This window comes from Bidens hawaiensis, unplaced genomic scaffold (assembly GCF_021521415.1).
Source record: "Bidens hawaiensis isolate Kalapana, Puna unplaced genomic scaffold, B.hawaiensis_p1.1 tig00005195_1, whole genome shotgun sequence".
In the NCBI taxonomy this organism is placed as follows: domain Eukaryota; kingdom Viridiplantae; phylum Streptophyta; class Magnoliopsida; order Asterales; family Asteraceae; genus Bidens; species Bidens hawaiensis.
Window position 1 is genome coordinate 839,071 of NW_027491335.1, and position 21,158 is coordinate 860,228.

Consider the following 21,158-nt stretch of genomic DNA (forward strand, 5'->3'; position numbering starts at 1 on the left):
ATGATTTTCTATATAACGTATTATCGTCAAATAATACATAATATGCGTTTAATAATTCATTTTGACAGAAGTTGTGTTCAAGTGTCAATTTTTAATTAAAAAACTGTAAATTTAAAATTAAAATAAATTTTCCATCAATAAATCGGATCATGTTCCTGTATATATATATTACAGTTTGTATAATACTACTTTTTATAAAATTGATGTCGTAATCATGTTAGTAAAACCTACTCTACGGAGGTATGGACTGTAGTTGGTAATGTTATTATCATATTGATGCATGTGGAAAACAAGAAGCAATGTGGTGTTCTAAAATAGGGTGTCTATCTTTAGATTGCTCGAGGATATCAAGAACACCGGGTTTCTATGGATAAAAAATAGATCAAATTTGCAATATTTGGAGTTGTATACCGCATGTTAGCTTCTTGCTAGTTTGGATTTCATTACCGTTAATAAAAAACTGAATTACCATATGTATTGTAGTCTATATGTCTATAATAATTGAATCCTTTAATAATTTTTCAATAATAACAAATTTGCTTCTATTCATTTTATTTTTTATGTGGCTGTGCTGAATTAAGTTTATAAAAGGTGTAGGGTATGTTTGGTTTGTAATAATTAATTGGAAAAGTGCAGGAGTAAATGAAAAGGCTGAAAGAGATACTTCAGAGAAAGTTATGGAATTGGCAACTTTTTTATTAATGCGTTTAAACATGTAACAATGTTAGTCATGTGACGATGTGAGGAATAATCACGTCTATAGTTACGAGATACGTGAAGTCATGAAATTGCTGGTGTGTCCTATCTTATTTCATCGTCATCTAAAATCACACCTTGCGTGAATATATAATCACGCACAAATCACCATTTGCTCACATATTATTAGCAAAACATACATTCAGCTAGCAAAATTCAATACACAGTGAGATAATTGTTTAGATCCTGTTTTATTCGTGTATTTGGTTTGGTTATGTAACGCATAAGTTGGAGTTTAATGAGTAACACATTAATTCAAAGCCCATCTTTATAAATCAAGTACATAGTGAGATATTATTATGCAGTTGTGTTATTTACACATAAATTGTGTTATTTACTAATATAAGTGCTTTAAACATATTGTATATATTTAAAATCACAAGAAAATTGATGCTTTTGATTTGTTCATAAGATCAATCATGTGAGTAATTTTATATAACGTTTTCAATTGATATTAAAGCTATTGTGCCGTAGTAGATCCAAAAGTTCACAACACCCAACGGGAAAAGGCGGGATCTTCATCTACATTGGTGTTTGGTGATTATTTGCAAATTGTTGAGCTTCCTTGCCTTTTTTTGTAATACAACTCTGATACTTCTTTGTATAATGCAAGTTTAGTATAGTTTTCTAAAGCCTCTGACTGCATCTTCACCTCCTGCGTCATAGAGCTGAGACATAGTGGATTGACAGCCAAACATTTAATTTGCACTTTGTCGCCATAACGACAAACTGGCAATGCAACAAATAAATTATATAATCTAGGTTTGGATCAAATACAAATGAAATTAACGTGCTAATTGTGAGAATACTTGATTCTCACAATTAGCACGTTAATTTCATTTGTACGTTAACTTTCCCCTATATAATCTTAAACAAAAACAATGAATAATAGGAAAAAATAGAAACATTAATTTTGTTGAAATTATATAATTGTTGGAAATGTAGTTGAGTATAAGACCAGGCATAGATATATACGTAAACTCGTTAGGTGTTGAGTAACGGCCACAAGACCGAGTATGGGACTGGGATTACCGTGTCATACCCAACCCATCGGCATCCCTACTTCCTGTTCACAAGATCATAAGTCAGGGCACAGTCGCTCTCGAGGACATAACTTCAGTTTTCTGTCTTGAAATTTAATGATCTCAGTAATTAATAAGATTGGAGGTCTCATATCTTGTACTGGGACTTCCTGTTTAAGTGCCACTAGATCTTCAAAGGTCCCCACAAATCTCTTCAATATGTCTTTCATATATTTTCCACCCAACATGTTCCCCATTCATCTTAAATTCACTTCTTCATGTCACACCAAACCTCTTTCACATCATCTTCCACCACCAACAATTTTTTGTATCGATGGGTCCGTCCTTCAACATTATCGATACAAGGTAATATGTTGAATCATTCGGTAGTTGGTTAATTAGATCTGTCGACACACGATAGGTCGAGAAAGTATATACCATCAAAATATGCATAAAGCCATAGCTACTAATAACCCAATAAAAATATATGTTATATTATTTCATTTGCTACATAATAAATAACTAGAAATACAAAATGTATTACAGAATATTTTCATTACTGCATATAACATTAATCCCATAGTCCATGTCATATGTAGCATCTGCATAATTAAATAATGGCAGACAGTCCAAATAAATATGAAGATTTCTGACAGGACTTTAATTGGAAATATCTGTTGTATACATTTTTTACTAAGCTTTGAGTAACAAGTGGGAAATAATTCAAGGGCTTGTCATAAACCTACAGTTTGACAAGCCATCACCAGTTAAATCTGTTAATAATCATGTGTTTCTTTGTTCCCATTTTTAAGGCCTACTCTACACATAGCTTATCTCAAAAAAAACAAAACATATTGTGTTAACAATAATATTCAGTGGTCTTGATGAATATCAGAGAAGGTAAAGATGAAGAAAATCACAACAAGTGGTTGGATCTTAGTTTGAGGCAAGCTACAAATGATTCTTCTAGTTCACAATCGAGGCCGGTCCTAGTGAAGGTATGTCAGTTCTGCAAGAGGAAATTTTACAGTGCACAAGCACTCGGGGGTCACCAAAACGCGCACAAGCGGGAGAGAGATGCAGCTAGAAGATCCCATTCACTCAACGCACGGTCGTTTGATCCGATACTCGGTGTGCAAGTACAAGCTCACTCACTTGTACACAGGCCAATGACTGGGACAACACTAGCAGCAGCCAGTGCTAGTAATAATAACTATGCAGGCACTTGGGCCCATGCGCATGGTCAAGAAGGAATGTGGCGTGGAAGCTATTATTATGATCCACAAATTGCTTATTCTATGCCATCGGAACCCGAACCAGATTCGGAACAACTTACACTTGACTTAAATCTCAAGCTGTAATTCCACTTGCGCAAAACTGTACAAGTATTTTTTAGGAGGGGCATGTTGATTGGCTTCTCTTTTGCCACGTCATCAGTTTCGTTAGGCGGGCCAGTCATCTGAACTCTGAAGAGATGCTGCAAACTAAGATTAACCGCCATACCCGAAAAGAGTTTTAAGGGTTTAAGTTTAAGAATGTCCTCTAGATTGCTTATGTCTATAATCGGCATCTTTTCCTAATTACAAAGAAAAGATGAATCTTGTATAATTGATTGTAATAAAGTTGTAGAATCCTAATTATCTTGTATGTATCCACAAGAAGTATAATTATTAGTACTTTAAGCCTAATAAAGGTCAAATTTGGGTTGGAAAAGGAATAATTAACTAACTGTAATCCAAGAACATGTAAACAACACAAACCACAAGCTATAGTTACTGACATTCAGGCAAATGCACATATCAGACCAAGTAAAGGTAACTGCATTTACATCATCCGACATTGTTAATCACAATTATTAATGTTTTGAAACAGTAGCTACAGAAAATATTAATCAGAGTGAAGGCATGCCACTTTCAGATAACATCAATTTGAAGTATCATATCATATTAGGTACACAATCTTCCAAAAGTTGATATTGATGAATTAACATAAAGCAAAAAACACTAGAATAGTTATCTTGTAAAAAATTCAATGTGGTGGTGGTGTCGGCGACAACGAGTGGGTTGTAAAGACAAACAATAGTCATGGGTAAGTGATCACATGTACAATTTAACTTTTGCCCATATCAACCCATTTTTCTAAAAATAGGTAATATTGCCACCCATGGATTGCACTAACATTCTACACCACCTCACCTTTCTTTCTTTTACTTCTTAAGGTAACTTTTGATATTGCAGAATATATTATTAAATCATACAGATTCATGAATTTCTTGCCGCGCATTTTGCAACATTTAAACCACGTTACATAACTTACGCACAATGTGCAAATCAAAAACAAAACCATACTTAAAAGGCTAAAATCTCTTGATCAAATTAAGAATTATCCACATGAATAACCAACTGGATCTCAAATATGCACTAAAAACACCAAAACTTTCACATCAATAAATTGCTCTACAACAATTATGAATGCTTTTATGACTTTATTCATCAACATCTTCAAAGTAAGAAGCTGGAATTATTGAAGGAGAAAACAACACCGCAACACACTTGAACTGTATTCACAAAAAATAAATAAACATTTTGAAACATAAAAATCATACTACAAGTGATACACATGTAAATCATATATGAAACTTTTAGTACCTTTTGTTGCGAGTATTTTTCTCTTATTGCATGAGAAGACGATGATGTTATTCTCAACTGTAAATCGTGAATCGCAAGCACACAATCTTTTAACTCACACGGTTTATAACCCGTATAACGTTTCATTTTCAAATCCTGCAAGTCAAAACATGAATCTTGACTTTTCAAAGTCAAACATACTGCATAAAATCAAAAGATTAGCTATTTTCTCACCCAAGGATGCTTTTCACGTTGAATTGTAAATCTTGCAATAAAAATGGCTGAAGCTGCAACCATCGATGGCAAGAATTTTAAACAGCCATAATCTAACAAACTTAGCTCCACAAGAAACCAACTCAAAAACTCAAGCATTGTACATGATGGCTGCATTTTGGATATTCTAACATCAATAACAAACCAAACAAAGTTATTATATATTGATCTAATGTACTTAAGTAAGCATACCATTGTATCGCCTTGAGCTGCTCTTATGAAGATTCTGCAACCAAATATGTAACAATTAATCAACACTAGTTAAATTTAATATCATACAACCGTTAGTCATAAACATCGCTAGTTCGCTACACAAACATACCTAACAAAAGTTTTTGGTGTTGGATTACTCGGTTCATGTTCCAAAAGTTTGCCCAAGTCTTTCTCCATTTGCACAACCTATTAAATTTAAACAATAACAATAGTTAATACATATTCATATATCAAATATGATGTGTATGAACAAGGCAATTAAAATAATTAATATAATCAAACCTCTTCTTTAGTATAAGTATTGTCAGTTACATAACAGTAATCTTCAACTTGTGGAGGGCTAACCTCTTCAAATTTCCTAAGATCCATAACCAAGAGAGTCAATAACAATATATTCACAAAACATTTATAATAAAAGCAACATATTCAATCAGAATTAAGAGCATACGAGGCGACAAGCATGCTAGATACACCAAGAAGCTGGAGCTTGTTCCTGCTTAAACAATGCGAAGATAGGAACCTATCAATGTAAGAAACCGTAAGAAATAACGTATCCGATACAAGCTTATACTCCTCCGCAACCTCAACCAACCAATCCACTAATATCTCTCGCATCCCCGGTGTAATATCTTTTTGAATCTGTTTCATGTAATCAGGCAGTGGCCTTCTCTTTTCTCCAATCTATATCACAAATTTTGTATTAGCATACTTTAATAATAACAATTACCAAACAGATTATTATAATTAATGAATAATTGAAGATTCTTGAGCTTCAAGCTTTTCAGAATTCGACTTATGTGTTTATAAATTATAACTAATTAATAACAAATTAACTGAATTGGATTAATTTTAGAACTGATTAACCTAAAAGCTTTAACATCTCAAGACCTAAATATTACAGTTGCTCAGATTTGAATTCACATATAAAATCACACAATTAACAATCGGATAATTGAATCGAATCGAAACGAAACGAATACCTCTAATGAGTGAAGATGCTGATAAATAAGCGGAGCGTGCAACAACTTATAATTAACCGGTTCGAACGGGACCGAAACATCAGGTTTCACGCACTCTTGATTCTTCGTCCGATTCAAATCAATTCCGGTATCGGAGCTCCGGATCGAGCATACGGTTGCTGAATTAGTGAGGTCACTCAAAACGACTCGCTTCTTGGTAGAAGACGTTTGTTTCAAGCCGTGGAGATTGGCGATTGGAAAGTGACGCTTTCTGGAAGCACGGTTGATGACGTGGATGCAATTACCTTGAGCCTCCATTGAAGTTGCAGGTTTTGGCGGAGAAGATGAAGATGAAGATGGAAATGAAGGTGAGACATAGAGCGGGATATGTGTAGGAATAATATAGAGTTTGAAAATGGATAAATTGCCGCGCTGTCTGACTGATTTCAGAATTTGAGTTTTAATATTTGTTTTAAATTGTTTTGCCCGCTTTCATTTTTTAAGGAGATGATTAGCTTTTAATTATTGATTAAAATCAAAATATCCATGTATTTATAACTTTAAAAAGTTTAAGAATGGAATTAAGAGAGACTTGTTAGTCTAAGGGTAATGGGGCTTGGTTGAGCCCAAGTGAGCCAAGCAAAATCTGACATGTAGGCGTTGATGTGGCACAGGAACAAGCCCCTCAACTAAACCCCAGAGGGTGTAGTGGTCCAGGTGATCAGGGGCTTGATTGATTTTATTTATTTATTATTTTTTTTTGTTATATACACAAATATAAATTAAAATACTTCATTAAAACATAAATAAATATGAAAATAAAAAGGAAAATAAAAAAATACATATAAATAGCGCTTTTATTTTTGTGTTGCCAATTCCTTCCGAATACGTTATTTTTCTTCCTCCATTAGCGCTTGGTCGTATAGCAGTAGGCGGCTAAAGTCTTTGGCTAGAAAAGCCAAACTCTTGAAACGGTTTCTTTTGTGTCGAGCTTCACCAATCTATTGGAGGCCACTTGACAATTCCTTAATTTTTTTTATAGTCGCCATCAACAACCGTTTTTTCCCACGATCCCTACCTGGAGGGCGGCTACAACCTTGGTCTTTCAAATGACCTTCGGACAAGTTTAGGTCGAAGTCAATATGATTCTCCGACCCGCTCGAAGAGACGTATGTGCTGGACGCACTAGTTTTTGTACGTTTTGCCCCATCGCCCATGTCCTCCGCACATAGTTCAATCCATTTCGAGCACTTTCTTAACACCTCCCACAAGTAGCCATCGTCAAACATCTTCATCACCCCATACCTCCTCAACACCTCTTGTTTCCATTCATCACAAGTGAATTGGTAAACCGCGAGATCATCGAACCCACTCGACCGCATTCGGTTAGCATTGCGGTTATGTATGCTGGTAAACAATCCTACATATTTACGAGTATCGGTCCACCGACCCGATATCATATTATCGGTACGAGCCCTACTCCCCACTTGTTCATAAAAACATTCCCGAACCTTGGCCCAAAAAACTCGAGCTTTTTGAAAGTCGGCTACAAAAATAAATAACAAAAAATGTAATAAGTACACATAAAACTTAAAAGATTTATTAAACAATAAAATTTACGAAATAATTTACCCGCGTTCCGATCTTGGGATATTTCAATCCATACTTTCGCCAACGCAAGCTTCTCTTTTTTAGACCACGTAGTAGTCTTCCGCTTCTCCGGTGCCGAAGGACCATCCGCTTCATCGGTCTTCTTTCCCTTCTTTTTGTGGGATCGTTTTGCCGGCTCCGGTTGTGTTTCCGAGACCGAAAAATCAGGTTGTGACATCCCAATGAACTCTTGAAACGAATCGTCGTCCATGTAGTTACATTCCTCGGGAAATTGAGTGCCGTTGATGTTGCCCTAACCCGACATGGTTTGTAACTTGATAGATTCTAAAATTATTAAAATTATTAGAGAGAAATGTAGTAAGAATGGTGTGTTATTGTTATAAAATTGGGTAATTATTTATAACTTGTTATTTATTAAAAAAAAGAAATTAACTAGCCAACGGCTAGTTTTTTGAAACCCACAGCCCAACGGTTAGTTTCTGTCCCGCGGTCACAGCCACGCCGCCCAACCGCGCCCGCCTTCACCTGAGGGGTGTAGCGGTGTTCACGAGCCACGTAGGCGGCTGCGCCCACCGCTCACCCCCACTACCCTCAGTCTTAAAGTATTATGAGGTGCGAAAACGACCTACTCCTTTTGTTATTAGTAGTTTATTTTTATAGTTTATGCTATAAGTTTATAGTTATATTGAAAGTTTACTATGTATATGGGAGGAAGTACCAAATAAAAAGTTGTGTTTTATCTAAAACGTTAAATTGCTCATATAGGGCCGGCTCCGAGAAAGCAAATAAAAATTAAGGTTGAAGACGAAATTTTTTTTGGGCCTCAAGTAAAAGAAGTATTTTATTGGGTTTAAACAATTTAATTTTTATATGGACTTACTTGATTTTAATTGGGTTGTGTAAATTTTTTTTGTATAAAAATATTATTAAACATGCCTCAAATGAGACTATGAGAGTAGAACCCATAAAATTTGGGTTGAGAGTAAGGCCAAGTGTAATGGGGCGAATTTGAGGAGGAACACCCCCCCCCCCCCCCCGGAGACGATTTTGCGGCGATAAGGGGCGGGGGCTAATTGTCGCTGTGGAAGAAGAAAAAAATATTATTATTTTATTAATATGTGTTATATATATATATATATATGTACCATTATATTATTATTGTAGCTCTCAGACCATTACTCCACAAAAACAAATTCTCGCCCCTTGCTAACTGGGCGCCACACGGCGCAAAACGTCCCAATTTGTAGCCCCTACACTACGCATAGCCTAATATCTTTTGCCATCAAGCCAGGCTAGTGGTTATGTAATTGAGTTTAAACACTAAATATAAATACTGTTTAAATAAAAATATATACATATAATTTGTTTAAAAAAATTTCGGGCCTAGCGGAGTGTCGGGCGTGTGATCGTCGACCACCCCGCCACATCTTATGGCCGGCCCTATGCTGACATCACAGAGGCCATGACATAGGGTCGTCGAAAATTGGGCGAATGTAAAAAAGAAGATTAGGCCTTAACTAAAAGAGTTTGTCGTTGGGTTTAAACAATCAAACTTTTAAATGTAATTACTTGTTTATAATTTGGGTTGTGCAAAAAAAATTATTTATAAAAATAAGCTTAAATGAGTTGATTAATTGGATTTAAACATTAAAAATACATGTATTTTTCATGAAAGTATATAAAAAGAAAATTTGAAAAATTCGGGACTAGCGGGGTGATCAAATCAGGGGCGTTGATCACCCGGCCCGAATCCAAGTAAACCATGTCGTAGCATCACACGTGCTCTTCATTATTGTTGTTGATGATGGGTTGGATGAGAGAGATCAATCTCTTTCATGTAGCCAATTGTGTCTAGATAATATATCATTTGAGATTGTGATTAGAAGGGGTGGCTGCTCTACTTGTTGTAGAGTGTTGGTTGGAAGATGGGGCAAGTCGATGCGGCGTTGTCTAGGGAAGAAGGACCCCTTTCAGCAGTGGATGCAGTTTAATATGGCTAAGAGATGTTTGTCAGTTGTTGAAATTAAAGTGTATGAATTTTTTTTTTTGTAAAACCGAAGTATTTTATAAATAGTCATTTTTATTGGCATTTTCAAATTCCCCACAATTTTTTTACACTTATAATAGCAATGTTATTAGTAGGATATGGGAAGAGTGTGACGTGTGTAAATCGTACCTCTATTCCTAAGTTGTTGCATTTCTAAGTTGTATAACATTTTTTAATGGATTTTTGTATGTGTTGGATCTTTCATGCTGTATTTTGAGAAAACAAAACGGTGAAAGTTTGTGTTTTCAATCCAAAATTCTCCTTTTCATCACCCGTTTATACACCGAAATCCGTTCCTACACTTTGTCCCCCAAATCCTTTATTGCTTGTCGGTCACAACCAACACGTCAATATGCTCCAAGAATTACAACAATCACAACACTAACAAATCAAACCCAAAACATAAAGAGTTGAACATGAGGTAGTTCCCGAAACCCAACTGAAACCTTTGAAGAAAAATAAGACAAGAAAGCGGGTACAAAAAGAAGCCGATGAAATGTTCGGTAAGACTCCTAGTATATCATGGCCCTTGGTCAAGGAGGATGCTTTAGCATGCGCCTGGGTTGATATCTCGAAGGATCCCAAAAATGTTATCGATTTGTATTGTCGATATATTTTTATTGATTATATTAAAACTTATTTGTTTGTTTCTTTTTTTTTTTTGAAAGGCTTGTATATAAAGAAAACAAAGGAAACCTCCTGGCCAGAAGCTAGAAGCCCGAACAAACAAGAAGAAAGAAAATACAAACCGAAACCAAAACAGAATAAGAAAAATAAAATTTGAAACAAAAAACTACAATAGGAAATTTTCAAAAAACAAAACTTGTATTGTTTCCATATATGTTTTATTTATTTATATTGTTCTTAATTATGGCGTAGGTAATTCACAAACCAGGCCGCGATTTTAGTTTTGGAAACATATTATAAAAAGATTTCACACAAAATTACAACATGAAATTATGGTGTGTACCTTTATGAAAAAAAGGCACATCTGAACATTTTTAAGGTTTTTGCAATAGAGAAAAGAAGATTGTGGTGGCTAGAATTAATGTTGATTAGCTTGAAGTCTTGTATAGGCCGATGCGTGCACTGTGATTCGGTGCTTCCAATTGCATCAAATCCCTTGCACAGTGGAGGAAATATGAGGGCGGTTCACAACAATTAATCATGGTGGTGGTTTGAATGGAGGCCCGGGGAGTTAGAGAAACATATTAGAGACACCGATTTACGGTCAAGAGATTGAAGTCCTGATTTAGCATAAACAAATTAGAGACGACGATCATGGTCAATTGAAGTAATTGGCGATTGAAAAATCGATTGAGAAAGTAGAGGTTGATGTTTTAGAGAGGGGTCACACATAGTTTGGGATGGAAAATTGTTGTGAGGAGGTATTGTGATGACAATTGTCTTAAAATGTAATAATTTATTAAGTATAGATTATTTGAATAATTTCAATGGGGCTTGAATTTATAGTTTTGTGAGAGTGATTCTTGTTTTTTATGAATCTTTAAAATTCGATGTGAAAGTTGAGGTGACATTTGTGGGTGTTTGAAATTCTTAGCGTAGCTCTTGCGTTTTCTCTAATTCTTTTCTCAAGTCAAATAACAGTCCAACACATTGGCCTAACACTATTCATTTAAGCCCGAACATCATATTTTTATTTTAGCCCAATTTACGTCAAAATCTGTTGACACAAAACTATAGTAACCAACCTTAATTCCAATACCAAATGCCATTTCAACCATGTTCATCATCGGTATCTTCTTTTAATTGCTATTACGTTATGAGTCGCCTTCCTCGTCTTAGCTTGTCTGCATAAAAGTAAAAGAAGGCACCAAAATTATTATTTTTTATAAACATATTTACGTACTTAATAAATCATTAAATTAGTTTTTCTTATTAACCATATAAATCATAACAAATTAAGTAAATGAAAATATACGAATACCGAAACCAAGCTTTTTTTTTTTTACGTTAAAAAAATATGTTGTTCATGTATGCAGTGGCGAAGCTTGGACGAAGATGTCAAGGGGCCCGGACGAAAATACGCATTAAAAAAACCGTAAACAGAGAAGCTGGGATCAGGGGCACGACTTTAGTTTGGGCCAGGGGTGGCCCCGGCCACCTCCGTTTTTTTCGCTCTCGGTAGTGTAAAGTTATCATTTTTCAAACGATTTTTTTATAAATAGTGTAAAGTTACCCGTTTTCGACCGAAATTTTGAGTGCGGCCCCTCGGTTTTTTGCGCTGTAGTGTAAATTTATCCACTTTTTGTCCATTATACATAGTGTAAATTTACCAGTTTACGATCGAAAATTTTGAGCCCGGCCTTCTTTTTCTTGCTTGGCAGTGTAAATTTTTCATAGTCGAAAATTTTATATATAGTATGAATTCACCCGTTTCCGACCGAAATTTTGAGCCGGCCCCCCTCTAGTATATGAATTTTTTTATACATACTGAAACTGGCCCCCTCGACGTGTATTTCCAAACTTTGCCACTGGCTGAAATCAAACTTTCGGTTGAAAAAATTTACACTACGTATAAAAAATGTTGGGCGAAAACGGGTAAATTTATACTATTACGCAAAAAAAACGGAGTGCCCGGCCCCAACTATCCTTCGCCAGTGCATGTATGTTCATTTAATGTATATAAATAAAGGTGTAAGGAAAGAAAATATAAATATATATAAAGTACAATTTGTAAAAATGAAAATTTATTTATACATGAAAAGTATTAAATCAATATGCATATCAACTTACAAAAGTTTTTTTTATTGTTACGATAATTCTTTGGTTGTTCAAGATTTAACGTACAAGAATTGGATATATGTAAACCAAATCATGAATATCTGTTCGATCAACTGTCCGTTTACTTTTAAGGGGATAAATGCATTGGTCTACTGTCTACGTACGTAACTTATAAGAAAACATTATTATGTCTACGTACGTAACTTATAAGAAAACATTATTAGAAACAATGACTATAATTTTGTACCAACATGTACATGTGGCTGGTGCCGATTCCGGTGCGTGCATGCATGCATGCCGACATTTTGCATGGTTGGCTCAAACCTTGACTTTCCAAAACCAAACTACTTAACTTATCGGTTTGATATATATATATATATATATATATATATATATATATATATATATATATATATATAGGGGTTCAAATAAGAATAAAGAATTTCATAGGAATGGTAAGAACCAACGAAATTTTGACATTTTGCGTTACAAATGATGATGGAAGAAGAATTCTAGGAAACTATGTCGGTTATTGATAATTTTAAATCTCAGCCATTGATTAGCATGATTCAATGGCTATGATTTATTCCTAATCTTCCTAGGAAACTATGTATTTTTACGATAACTCTCCCCTATATATATATATATACATATATATATAGAGAGAGAGAGCAAGGTTAAAACACACCGAACAAAAAACGCACTAACAATATCCACCATCAGATGATCACATCCAACGCCCGATATTACTTCTCACACTTCTTACAAATAACTCACTTCTTATTCTAACCCCACCCTATATATATATTACATACACACATAATAATATAATAATAATATTAATTCTTTTCCTTCTTCCAGGCGACAACCCCCCCCCCCCCCCCCGCCCCTTATCGCCCTAAAATCGCCCGGGGGGCGGTGCCCCCCCCCCCCTCCCCCAAAATCGCCCCAATCACCTTCCACATTTCGCCCACTATACAAAACCTAATTATAACAGTTTAAATTGTATCAAACTATGAAACATGTTCATTAAAAATAACTCACTTCTTATTACAACCCTACCCCTATATAGAGCAATGTTAAAATAAGAAGTAAAATTATCTTAAGAAGTGTAAAAAGTGTTTTTTACCCTTAAAAAATAAAACACACGGAACAAAAAACACACCGAACTAAAAAATACACTAACAATATCCACCATCAGATGATCACATCCAACGCCCGATATTACTTTCGCACTTCTTACAAATAACTCACTTTTTATTCTAACCCCACCCTATATATATATATATATATATATATATATATATATATATATATATTACTATTTGTTGTCCTACACCGTTACACCCCAAAAATATAAACCTATCATTTGCTGACTGCGCCACATGACGCAAAACGTCTCATTTTGTAGCCTCTCCACTACACATGGCCTTAAGGAGTTTAAGTCAATATATATATAGTTGAACCTATAATGTTATTATGTTATACATACAAATCAAATAAAAGTATTAACATGTAGATAGAGTTTAGATACATGTAAATATGTAATGAAATGGTAACTTGAGGTACACGTAAAAACACATAATACTCCTTGCCGTATGTGTATTCTTCATATATTAGTTAAACTTGTCCATCATAACTAGCTGTAAAAGATGGCTTTGAATGTATATATCTTATTAGTTTCAAAAATGGTTGACGATTGACAAACGTATACTGTTTTTTCTTTCTAGAAAAGTCGTATAACTAAAATCTTTCTTTGATTTTGTTCATTTGCTTCAAGAGTGACATAATAATACAACAGTTTTGAACTTTGAAACATGGCTTCAATAATAATAAAAATATGTTTCACGTGCGCAAAGTTTTCTATGATTTGACCATCAGAAACAGAAAGGCGTGTGGGCCCATGTTTCATCCACTTCTCTGCTTTAACCCAAAATAAAACACACACTTGTGAGTTGTAAACCTGTAACTATGGCACACGTTTTTTTATTTAATAACTACGCAACAATAATATTCATCCGTACTTATGGGTATAACTATATATTTGAAAATATATCATGGATATGATCGGTATCCCAAAAACGAAGTGTATATTAAAATACAATGTTTTCTGATTCAATTGGTGCCGGCCGTACCTGTTAAACATGAAACACTAGTAGCCAAGTTGTTTTTATTTATTTAATTATATAGCTTAGCTTGTAATTGATACGTAATTATTGGGGATATGATGTTTGAATTGAGTTATAATGTTTGTGAGGCTTGGACAGATGAGGGCTGACACATTAGGCCTAATCCAACTCACACATTATAAAAAAATGAACCATAAGGCTACAATATCACCTAAAAGGGCGTAGAATAGCATAGCATATTCGATATTCATTTTTATAGTTTTCGATTGATGTAAAACACGTATTAATATTTTCTTGAAATATCACAATTTTATTTTATTCCAATAATGTTTCCTGGTCGCGCAAGAAAATTTGACTAGTTTCAAATAAAAGACAACCGTTTTTGTAATATCTTATTACTAGATAATGCAAAAGAAAGAAAATCGAATATTTATATAATGCGTTACATTTCAAAATTTAGCATATTAAGTGAAGAAATATTATTTATCATAGCTACAATCTAAGAACGCCATTTTCTTTACGTTTAATGACGATCGAGTCGAGACACTCCACCGCCCATACACCAGAGGATGTTGAAATCAGGAAACATATCGTGTAAATCCATTTAGGTTGAACTTAATTTCAACACCAATAATATAAAGGAGTCTATTTTTCAACGTGTAGGGGCATAGGCAGTTATGGTGCCTGCTTAGTCCATCTCTAAATTAAGAGTCTATTTCTAGCGTGTAGGCACTGAATCAATCTTACCTATCAGTTTAGACACCATCTTTGTCTTATCATTTTGTTTGGTCTCCTATTTCGCCTTTGTGTGACACATGTCAGTTTGTGGTGGTGCAACGCCTTTTTTTTTTTTCATTAAAGTTAATGCTAGGCTTAGTCTTTGTCTAGTTGCGTGAAGTTAGGTTTCAGTTTTTCATTGGAGGTGCTTAATTAAAAAAGAAAAACTGATTTTGGTTTGCCTATTTTGAAGTTTTTATTTTTATTTTTGGTGCACTTGCTTATTTAGAGGGTTTTCTCTTAATTAAAACAGACCTAATTGGTCGGCAAAATTGTTGCTAAGTGTTTCTAAGCGTTTAACATCTTGTCGCTTGGCATTGAAGTACATGCAGGTAATTGACTAGCTGAATTCAAATACTTAGTGGTCTCGATAGCTACAACAACGTCTTAAGCATTTCTCGGTATCCTTATATTATGAGTTATGGTCATCCCACCTGTTGCACGGCCCCAGCTTGGTGTTGCCGCAGGTACTACATCAGCTATCCCATCCCGCTGCGCACCACTCCATCCTTCTTTGTCTTCATCGACCACGAGCAGTCGAGCGGGGTCTAGTCTTAGAGAAGTTTCATGTCAACACCCAACCATCATGTGGCACCTGTGCATGCATGAGGACACTTTGAATTGTTGGCTCAACTCTTGACTTTCATACGCTAATTAATATACTAGTTTTATATATGCTTTAGCTTTAGGCATTTAATATTAATAATAAACATGCTTCATAGTTTGATACAATGTAAAACTCCAAAAGTTTGATCGATTGATGAACCTATAAACTACGTAATGCATACCAAATTAAACTATTTTTAAGAGTTTCGATGCATGGAATGAAATGGAAACTTATGGAACACGTAACAGTTCATAACACTCCTTGCCGTATGTGTATTCTTTATATGTTAGTTAAACTTGTCCATCGTAACTAGCTAGCAGAAAAAGAAGACTTTGAATATATATCTTATTAGTACTTTCAAATAGCCGACCATTTGAATGCCGTTTTTTTCTTCCTAGAAAAGTCGTATAGCCATAATCTTTCTTTTATTTTGTGCATAATTCGCTTCAGGAGTGACATACTATGGTTTTTGAAGTTTCCGTGTAATTGTAATTCCAACTCAATCCAACCCGGCCCCACGTTTCTTCCACTTCTCTGCTTCAACCCGAAAAAACATATACATGTGAGTTGTAACTATATATGCCACGCGTTTTCCATACAACCATGTAACAATCATCCGTACTTTTGGGTGTAACTATAGACATTTATTTAAAAATAAATCATGGATATGATTGATATATTCCAAAACAATTTAATATTCTTTTTAGATTCGTGTTTATAGGTTAAAACAAGATTGATTCACTTGGTGCCGTACCAACCTATTAAACTGAAACGCTAGCCGTCCTTTTTAGCATTATAAGGGTGGTCACTTTAATATGTAGAAAGTAAATATGAAAGAATGAAATACAAATGTGAAAAACTTACTTTTTTCAAAAATAAAGAAAATTACCAATGGTTGAGGAAAAGAATAAAGTCTTCTTTATAATGAGATGGATATTTTTCCCATTATAACTCACTTTAATGGATGAGATGGGAACATCACAATTAAGTGTGCTTATGTGAGAGTAGTATTAAGATGCATTGTGACATTCTAGAAAGTCTCTACCTAAACAACCTAAAACAAATCCGTGGAGTGATGGTGATTCGTCTCGGCCAAAGCGGACAATATTATTGTGCAATGGAGCTGAGCTGTTACAAATAAATACATAATTTTGCTCCACAATGGACTTAAAACCTTGACCTCTAGAGGAAGGAGAGCATCATTTGACACAAAGATATTGTTGTGCAAAATTACCTTTGACAGTTAAAATTAATTTAGGTAATTTCATTTCCGGTGAATCTTTCTTGCTTAAAGTCAGATCTTAAACTCAATTTGTGATTTGATTATGAGGTTTTCAAAATTTCATTATATATAATTTATATTGTTATTGGTTAATATTAATAGTCTGGTTTGATTAAGGAGTAATAATGTAAAACAATATATATCATTTAATTTGTCGCTATAATCTCCACTCTTCTTGATTCTGAAACTTATTTTAATCTTGTTGCTATAAGGTTAACTAAATACAAAAAACAGGCAAAATAATTGTAAAAAGAAAAGGTGTTTTTAGCCCAAGCAAAGTGTTTAATTTGTTGTCGGGTGGCATTGAAGTACATGCATTTGACTGCAAAGTTCAAATACTAAGTTGTCGGTACAACATTGGCAACTGCATTTATTGCTATATATCTTTAGTTCTTTACAACTTCATGTACTGCCTTTATTTCGTATTGTTTTGTTAAAGGTTATTTGGATCATTGACACGGATTATTGACTCATCGGATGTTATCTTATTCTATCATAGATTAAAAAAACCTCTTGACTTAACTTCAAATTATTTATTTTTTTCTGTCACTTGTAAGACTTAAACCCGAAAGCTCTTATTTTAAATAAATAAATAGATAAATTCTTTAGGTCTTAATCACAACCACTTAGACTTGGATCATTGGCACCTTCCTTTCATACCTATTGAAATACTGTTCCTTGTTAGAAAAATAAAGTGTTTTAACTCGATCAAATAAAGATAAAATAATGTTAATTAGTCCACTTTCTGCTTAGGTTTGTTGATAAGATATATATGATTTTATACTTATCCCATTTATATACACTAAAGCTATGTATTGATGAGTGTAATGACTTGTTATTTTTACTATCTTTACTGTATATATAATACACCAAACAAGGGTAAATTAAGACACATTTTTTAAGGGATTTACAATTTGTAAGGCATAAAGTACAAGTGTAATAAAGGACAAAATGGTCTTTTAAACACAATCAACACACAACACACGTTCATTTGAATTCAACAAATATATTACAAGTTTGGTACCTCAACTTTAATCAAAATTTGTTAATTTAAGAAAATAATTACAACTTTCATCTCTCATGGTTAACAAATTTTTACTCTAACTTTATTCTTTTTTGTTTTCTTGTTAAATCTTTTACAAAAACATGATTAAAACAAAATCTTAACATACCCATTTAACGAGCTTATTTTTATTGACGTGTCAATATAATTTTTTTTTAAAAACATATAATCGGTTTAAATTGTACAAGTCATTAATGCATGGATATATGCATGAAAGTACAAGTTAGTTTTACAAGTAAAATTAATTACAAGTATAGTACCTCAACTTACACAAAATTTATTATTTTAAGGGTTAGTTACACCTTTGCCCACTCATGTTTATATAAATATTATTATCTTTTGATATGTTTTACAAAAATATGATTATAAGTACTCAAATCATATAAATATCAAAATAATCAAAGCGAACTCGAGTTTAAGATTTTATCTTTAATTTCGAGCAGAGCTGAGTCGGCTCGGTATGATGTTCGACTCGAGCTAAGCTTGGCTCGCCAACAACCTTTTAAGTGTTGTTTCCTGCTACATCGTGCGGGCATCTTACTAGTTTTTTAAGTATGTATAAAAGTCAATGTGTATCGACCAACTTAGGCAATTTATTCGCTTGTTAGCCTTGAAGTTTTTCACCGCTACTAAATGGTCAAAGTGCACATATGCTATGCATTAGCTCACAGGCCAAGCAAAGCTATCAAGAAGCTGACCTTTCAATAATTCTTCATGTTTTTAACGATAATCAGGCAATCCTATTCAAGACAAAGAATGTCTCAATGCTACATTGGAAGTTTTGAACATGAACGTAGAGAGGGGCGTATAAAGGTGCAATAGCTCGATTTTGAAAATCAAAATGTAAATTAAAAACACGTCGCAACACCATATTTAAAAAGTTTTTAAGTTGTAAAAATGAGCTCTAAAAACATGAAAGCGTATTAAAAAAGAACTCAAAGTAAAAACATCTCCATTTTGGTGAAATTTACATCAAAACGATGATGGGCCCTGTTTTGAATAAAATTATAACAAAACGTAAATAAAAATAAACGTGTTGCAATGGCATATTCATACTTTACAGTTTAGTTGTTAAATATTATAAAAAGTATGATACATTTGAAAAAGCATAATAATAAATTAAAGTAAAGTATGACATTTAGAAACATTTAGTTAAACATAAATAAATAAATAAATAAGAATAAGAGTTAATGGCCATTTCCGTCCCTGTGATTTGCTACTTTCGTCACTTCAGTCCAAAATTTTTAATTTTGTCAATTTAGTCCTTATTGTTTTAAATATTAGCCAATCACGTCCCCTTCGTATAACGACATCCAGTTATGCCGTTAGATTAAGGGTATTTTTGTCTTTCTTTTTTTTTATTTTTGAGTTAATGGTCATTTTCGTCCATGTGGTTTGATACTTTTGCCACTTCAGTACAAAGTTTGAAATTTTGTCAATTTAATTCAGGTTTTTTTTGTCTATAACCCTAGAGAGCATTATCCAAGCCCAAAACAGGCCTGCATTTACTCTGTCGACAACAGTAATCATACTCTCTCCTCTCGTATTTAGTTTCTAGACGGTTCCTAAACTCTCCCCCATTGTGGAATTTAATGGTAAAGTGGTCAAAGCAATTCCGTGAAACCGAATTGTACAGAAAAAACTAAAAATCGATTATTTGATGAATGCATAATAGTTAGGGTTTAGAGATTAACATATCATAAAGAAAATCTGGGTCGTAATCAACTATTATACATTAATCAACGAAACTATTTTTAGTTTTTTCTGTACAATTCGGTTTCAGGGAATTACCTTGACCACTTTACCATTGAATTCCACCATGGAGAAGATTTTAGGAAATGTCTAGAAACTAAATATAAAGTGGGGGTATGATTACTGTTGTCAACAGAGTAAATGCATACAAGTATTTGAGGTTGCTCAATGGTTTTGGGCTTTAATTATACTCTTCAGGGTTATAAACAAAAAAAAATAAAAAATAAAAAAACTGAATTAAACTGAACATTAAATTGACAAATTTTCAAACTTTGGACTAAATTGGCAAAAATATCAAACAACAGGGACTAAGATGACCATTAACTCAAAATTAAAAGAAGAAAGACAAAAATACCCTTAAACTAACGGCATAGCTGGATGCCGTTAAACGGATGAGACATAATTAGCTAATATTTAAAACTATGAGGACTAAATTGACAAAATTACAAATTTTGGACTGAAGTGGCGAAAGTAGCAAACCACATGGACGAAAATGGCCATTAACTCTAAGAATAAACTGAAAACCAAAAAACAAGACCACTCTTTGAAAGCCAAAACTTTGGTATCGAAAATCAAAACAAAACAAACACAACTATATATACACCATTCAACATTCACATGTTAGTTATTATATACTTAATGAATGAATTAATTTTCAAGTGTTTTATTTGTTAAGTTATTTAGTAGTAAAGGAATTTTAGTAATTACACATACCCTTACGTAGATATAAAATAAACAACCATCCATGCTAAAAAGCTACAGTGATGCCAACCACAGAATATTGGAAAGCATACTTGTAACTGTAGGAAAATGGAAAGCAAACATACAAAATAAGCGGAGCCACTTTATAGCCATCGGGTTCGATCGAACCCGGTCCTTTTTCGAGTTTATATATAACCTATGGTGTTGAATTAAGGAGTGAACCCATTATTTTTCGGCGAACGAACCCATTATCTTTTTAAAAATGTATATTCGAACCCATTTATTATAAAAAGTTTAGTTAATAAACAAATAAAAGCATCTACCATCGACTCGGCAACCGATCAACTTTTTTCTTCGCCGTTCACCTCAAGGTTTCAATCATCGCCAACAACCAATACATGTTTCTCTATCGTTTGAGAAGGGTTTTTCTTCAATGAAGCATGTGAAGTCGGTTTGCATAATTATATGGGTGACGATTATATAAATGATGCTTGTATTTGTTGTATTGAGAATGAGTTCTTTTTCAAAGTCGCGATTGAATATATTTTTCAAAACATGAAAACACGCAAGGAAAAATTATAATATGCAATATA

General features: G+C 33.7%; 2 protein-coding genes across 3 annotated transcripts; one reads left to right on the forward strand and one right to left on the reverse strand.

The window, feature by feature from the left end:
* The first annotated feature begins 2,662 nt into the window (after positions 1–2,662).
* On the forward strand, positions 2,663–3,139 carry LOC143629367 (zinc finger protein 3-like). The gene has a single exon (XM_077098660.1). The coding sequence runs from the start codon at positions 2,663–2,665 to the stop codon at positions 3,137–3,139; it is 477 nt and encodes a 158-aa protein (XP_076954775.1).
* Positions 3,140–3,904: 765 nt separating this feature from the next.
* On the reverse strand, positions 3,905–6,349 carry LOC143629416 (cyclin-A3-2-like). Of its 2 annotated transcripts, XM_077098697.1 has the most exons (8): positions 5,872–6,349; positions 5,340–5,572; positions 5,174–5,249; positions 5,001–5,077; positions 4,871–4,904; positions 4,640–4,789; positions 4,427–4,561; positions 3,905–4,335 (listed from the first exon to the last, which is right to left on the reverse strand). In XM_077098697.1, exons 1-8 carry the CDS (start codon positions 6,166–6,168, stop codon positions 4,264–4,266), a joined length of 1,074 nt encoding a protein of 357 aa, XP_076954812.1. In that variant the 5' UTR covers positions 6,169–6,349; the 3' UTR covers positions 3,905–4,263. The 2 variants fall into 2 exon arrangements, with proteins under 2 accessions (XP_076954812.1, XP_076954811.1); XM_077098696.1 differs by having other exon boundaries at positions 4,640–4,904.
* Positions 6,350–21,158: the final 14,809 nt, after the last annotated feature.

Excerpts from the sequence above, each read along its gene's own strand:
- LOC143629367 (XM_077098660.1), top strand. The coding sequence starts at position 2,663 with ATGAATATCAGAGAAGGTAAAGATGAAGAAAATCACAACAAGTGGTTG.
- LOC143629416 (XM_077098696.1), bottom strand. The coding sequence starts at position 6,168 with ATGGAGGCTCAAGGTAATTGCATCCACGTCATCAACCGTGCTTCCAGA. Across the intron at positions 5,250-5,339 it reads TCTAGCATGCTTGTCGCCTC|GAAATTTGAAGAGGTTAGCC; the intron begins GTATGCTCTTAA and ends TATGGATCTTAG. Across the intron at positions 4,336-4,426 it reads AAAAATACTCGCAACAAAAG|TTCAAGTGTGTTGCGGTGTT; the intron begins GTACTAAAAGTT and ends TTGTGAATACAG.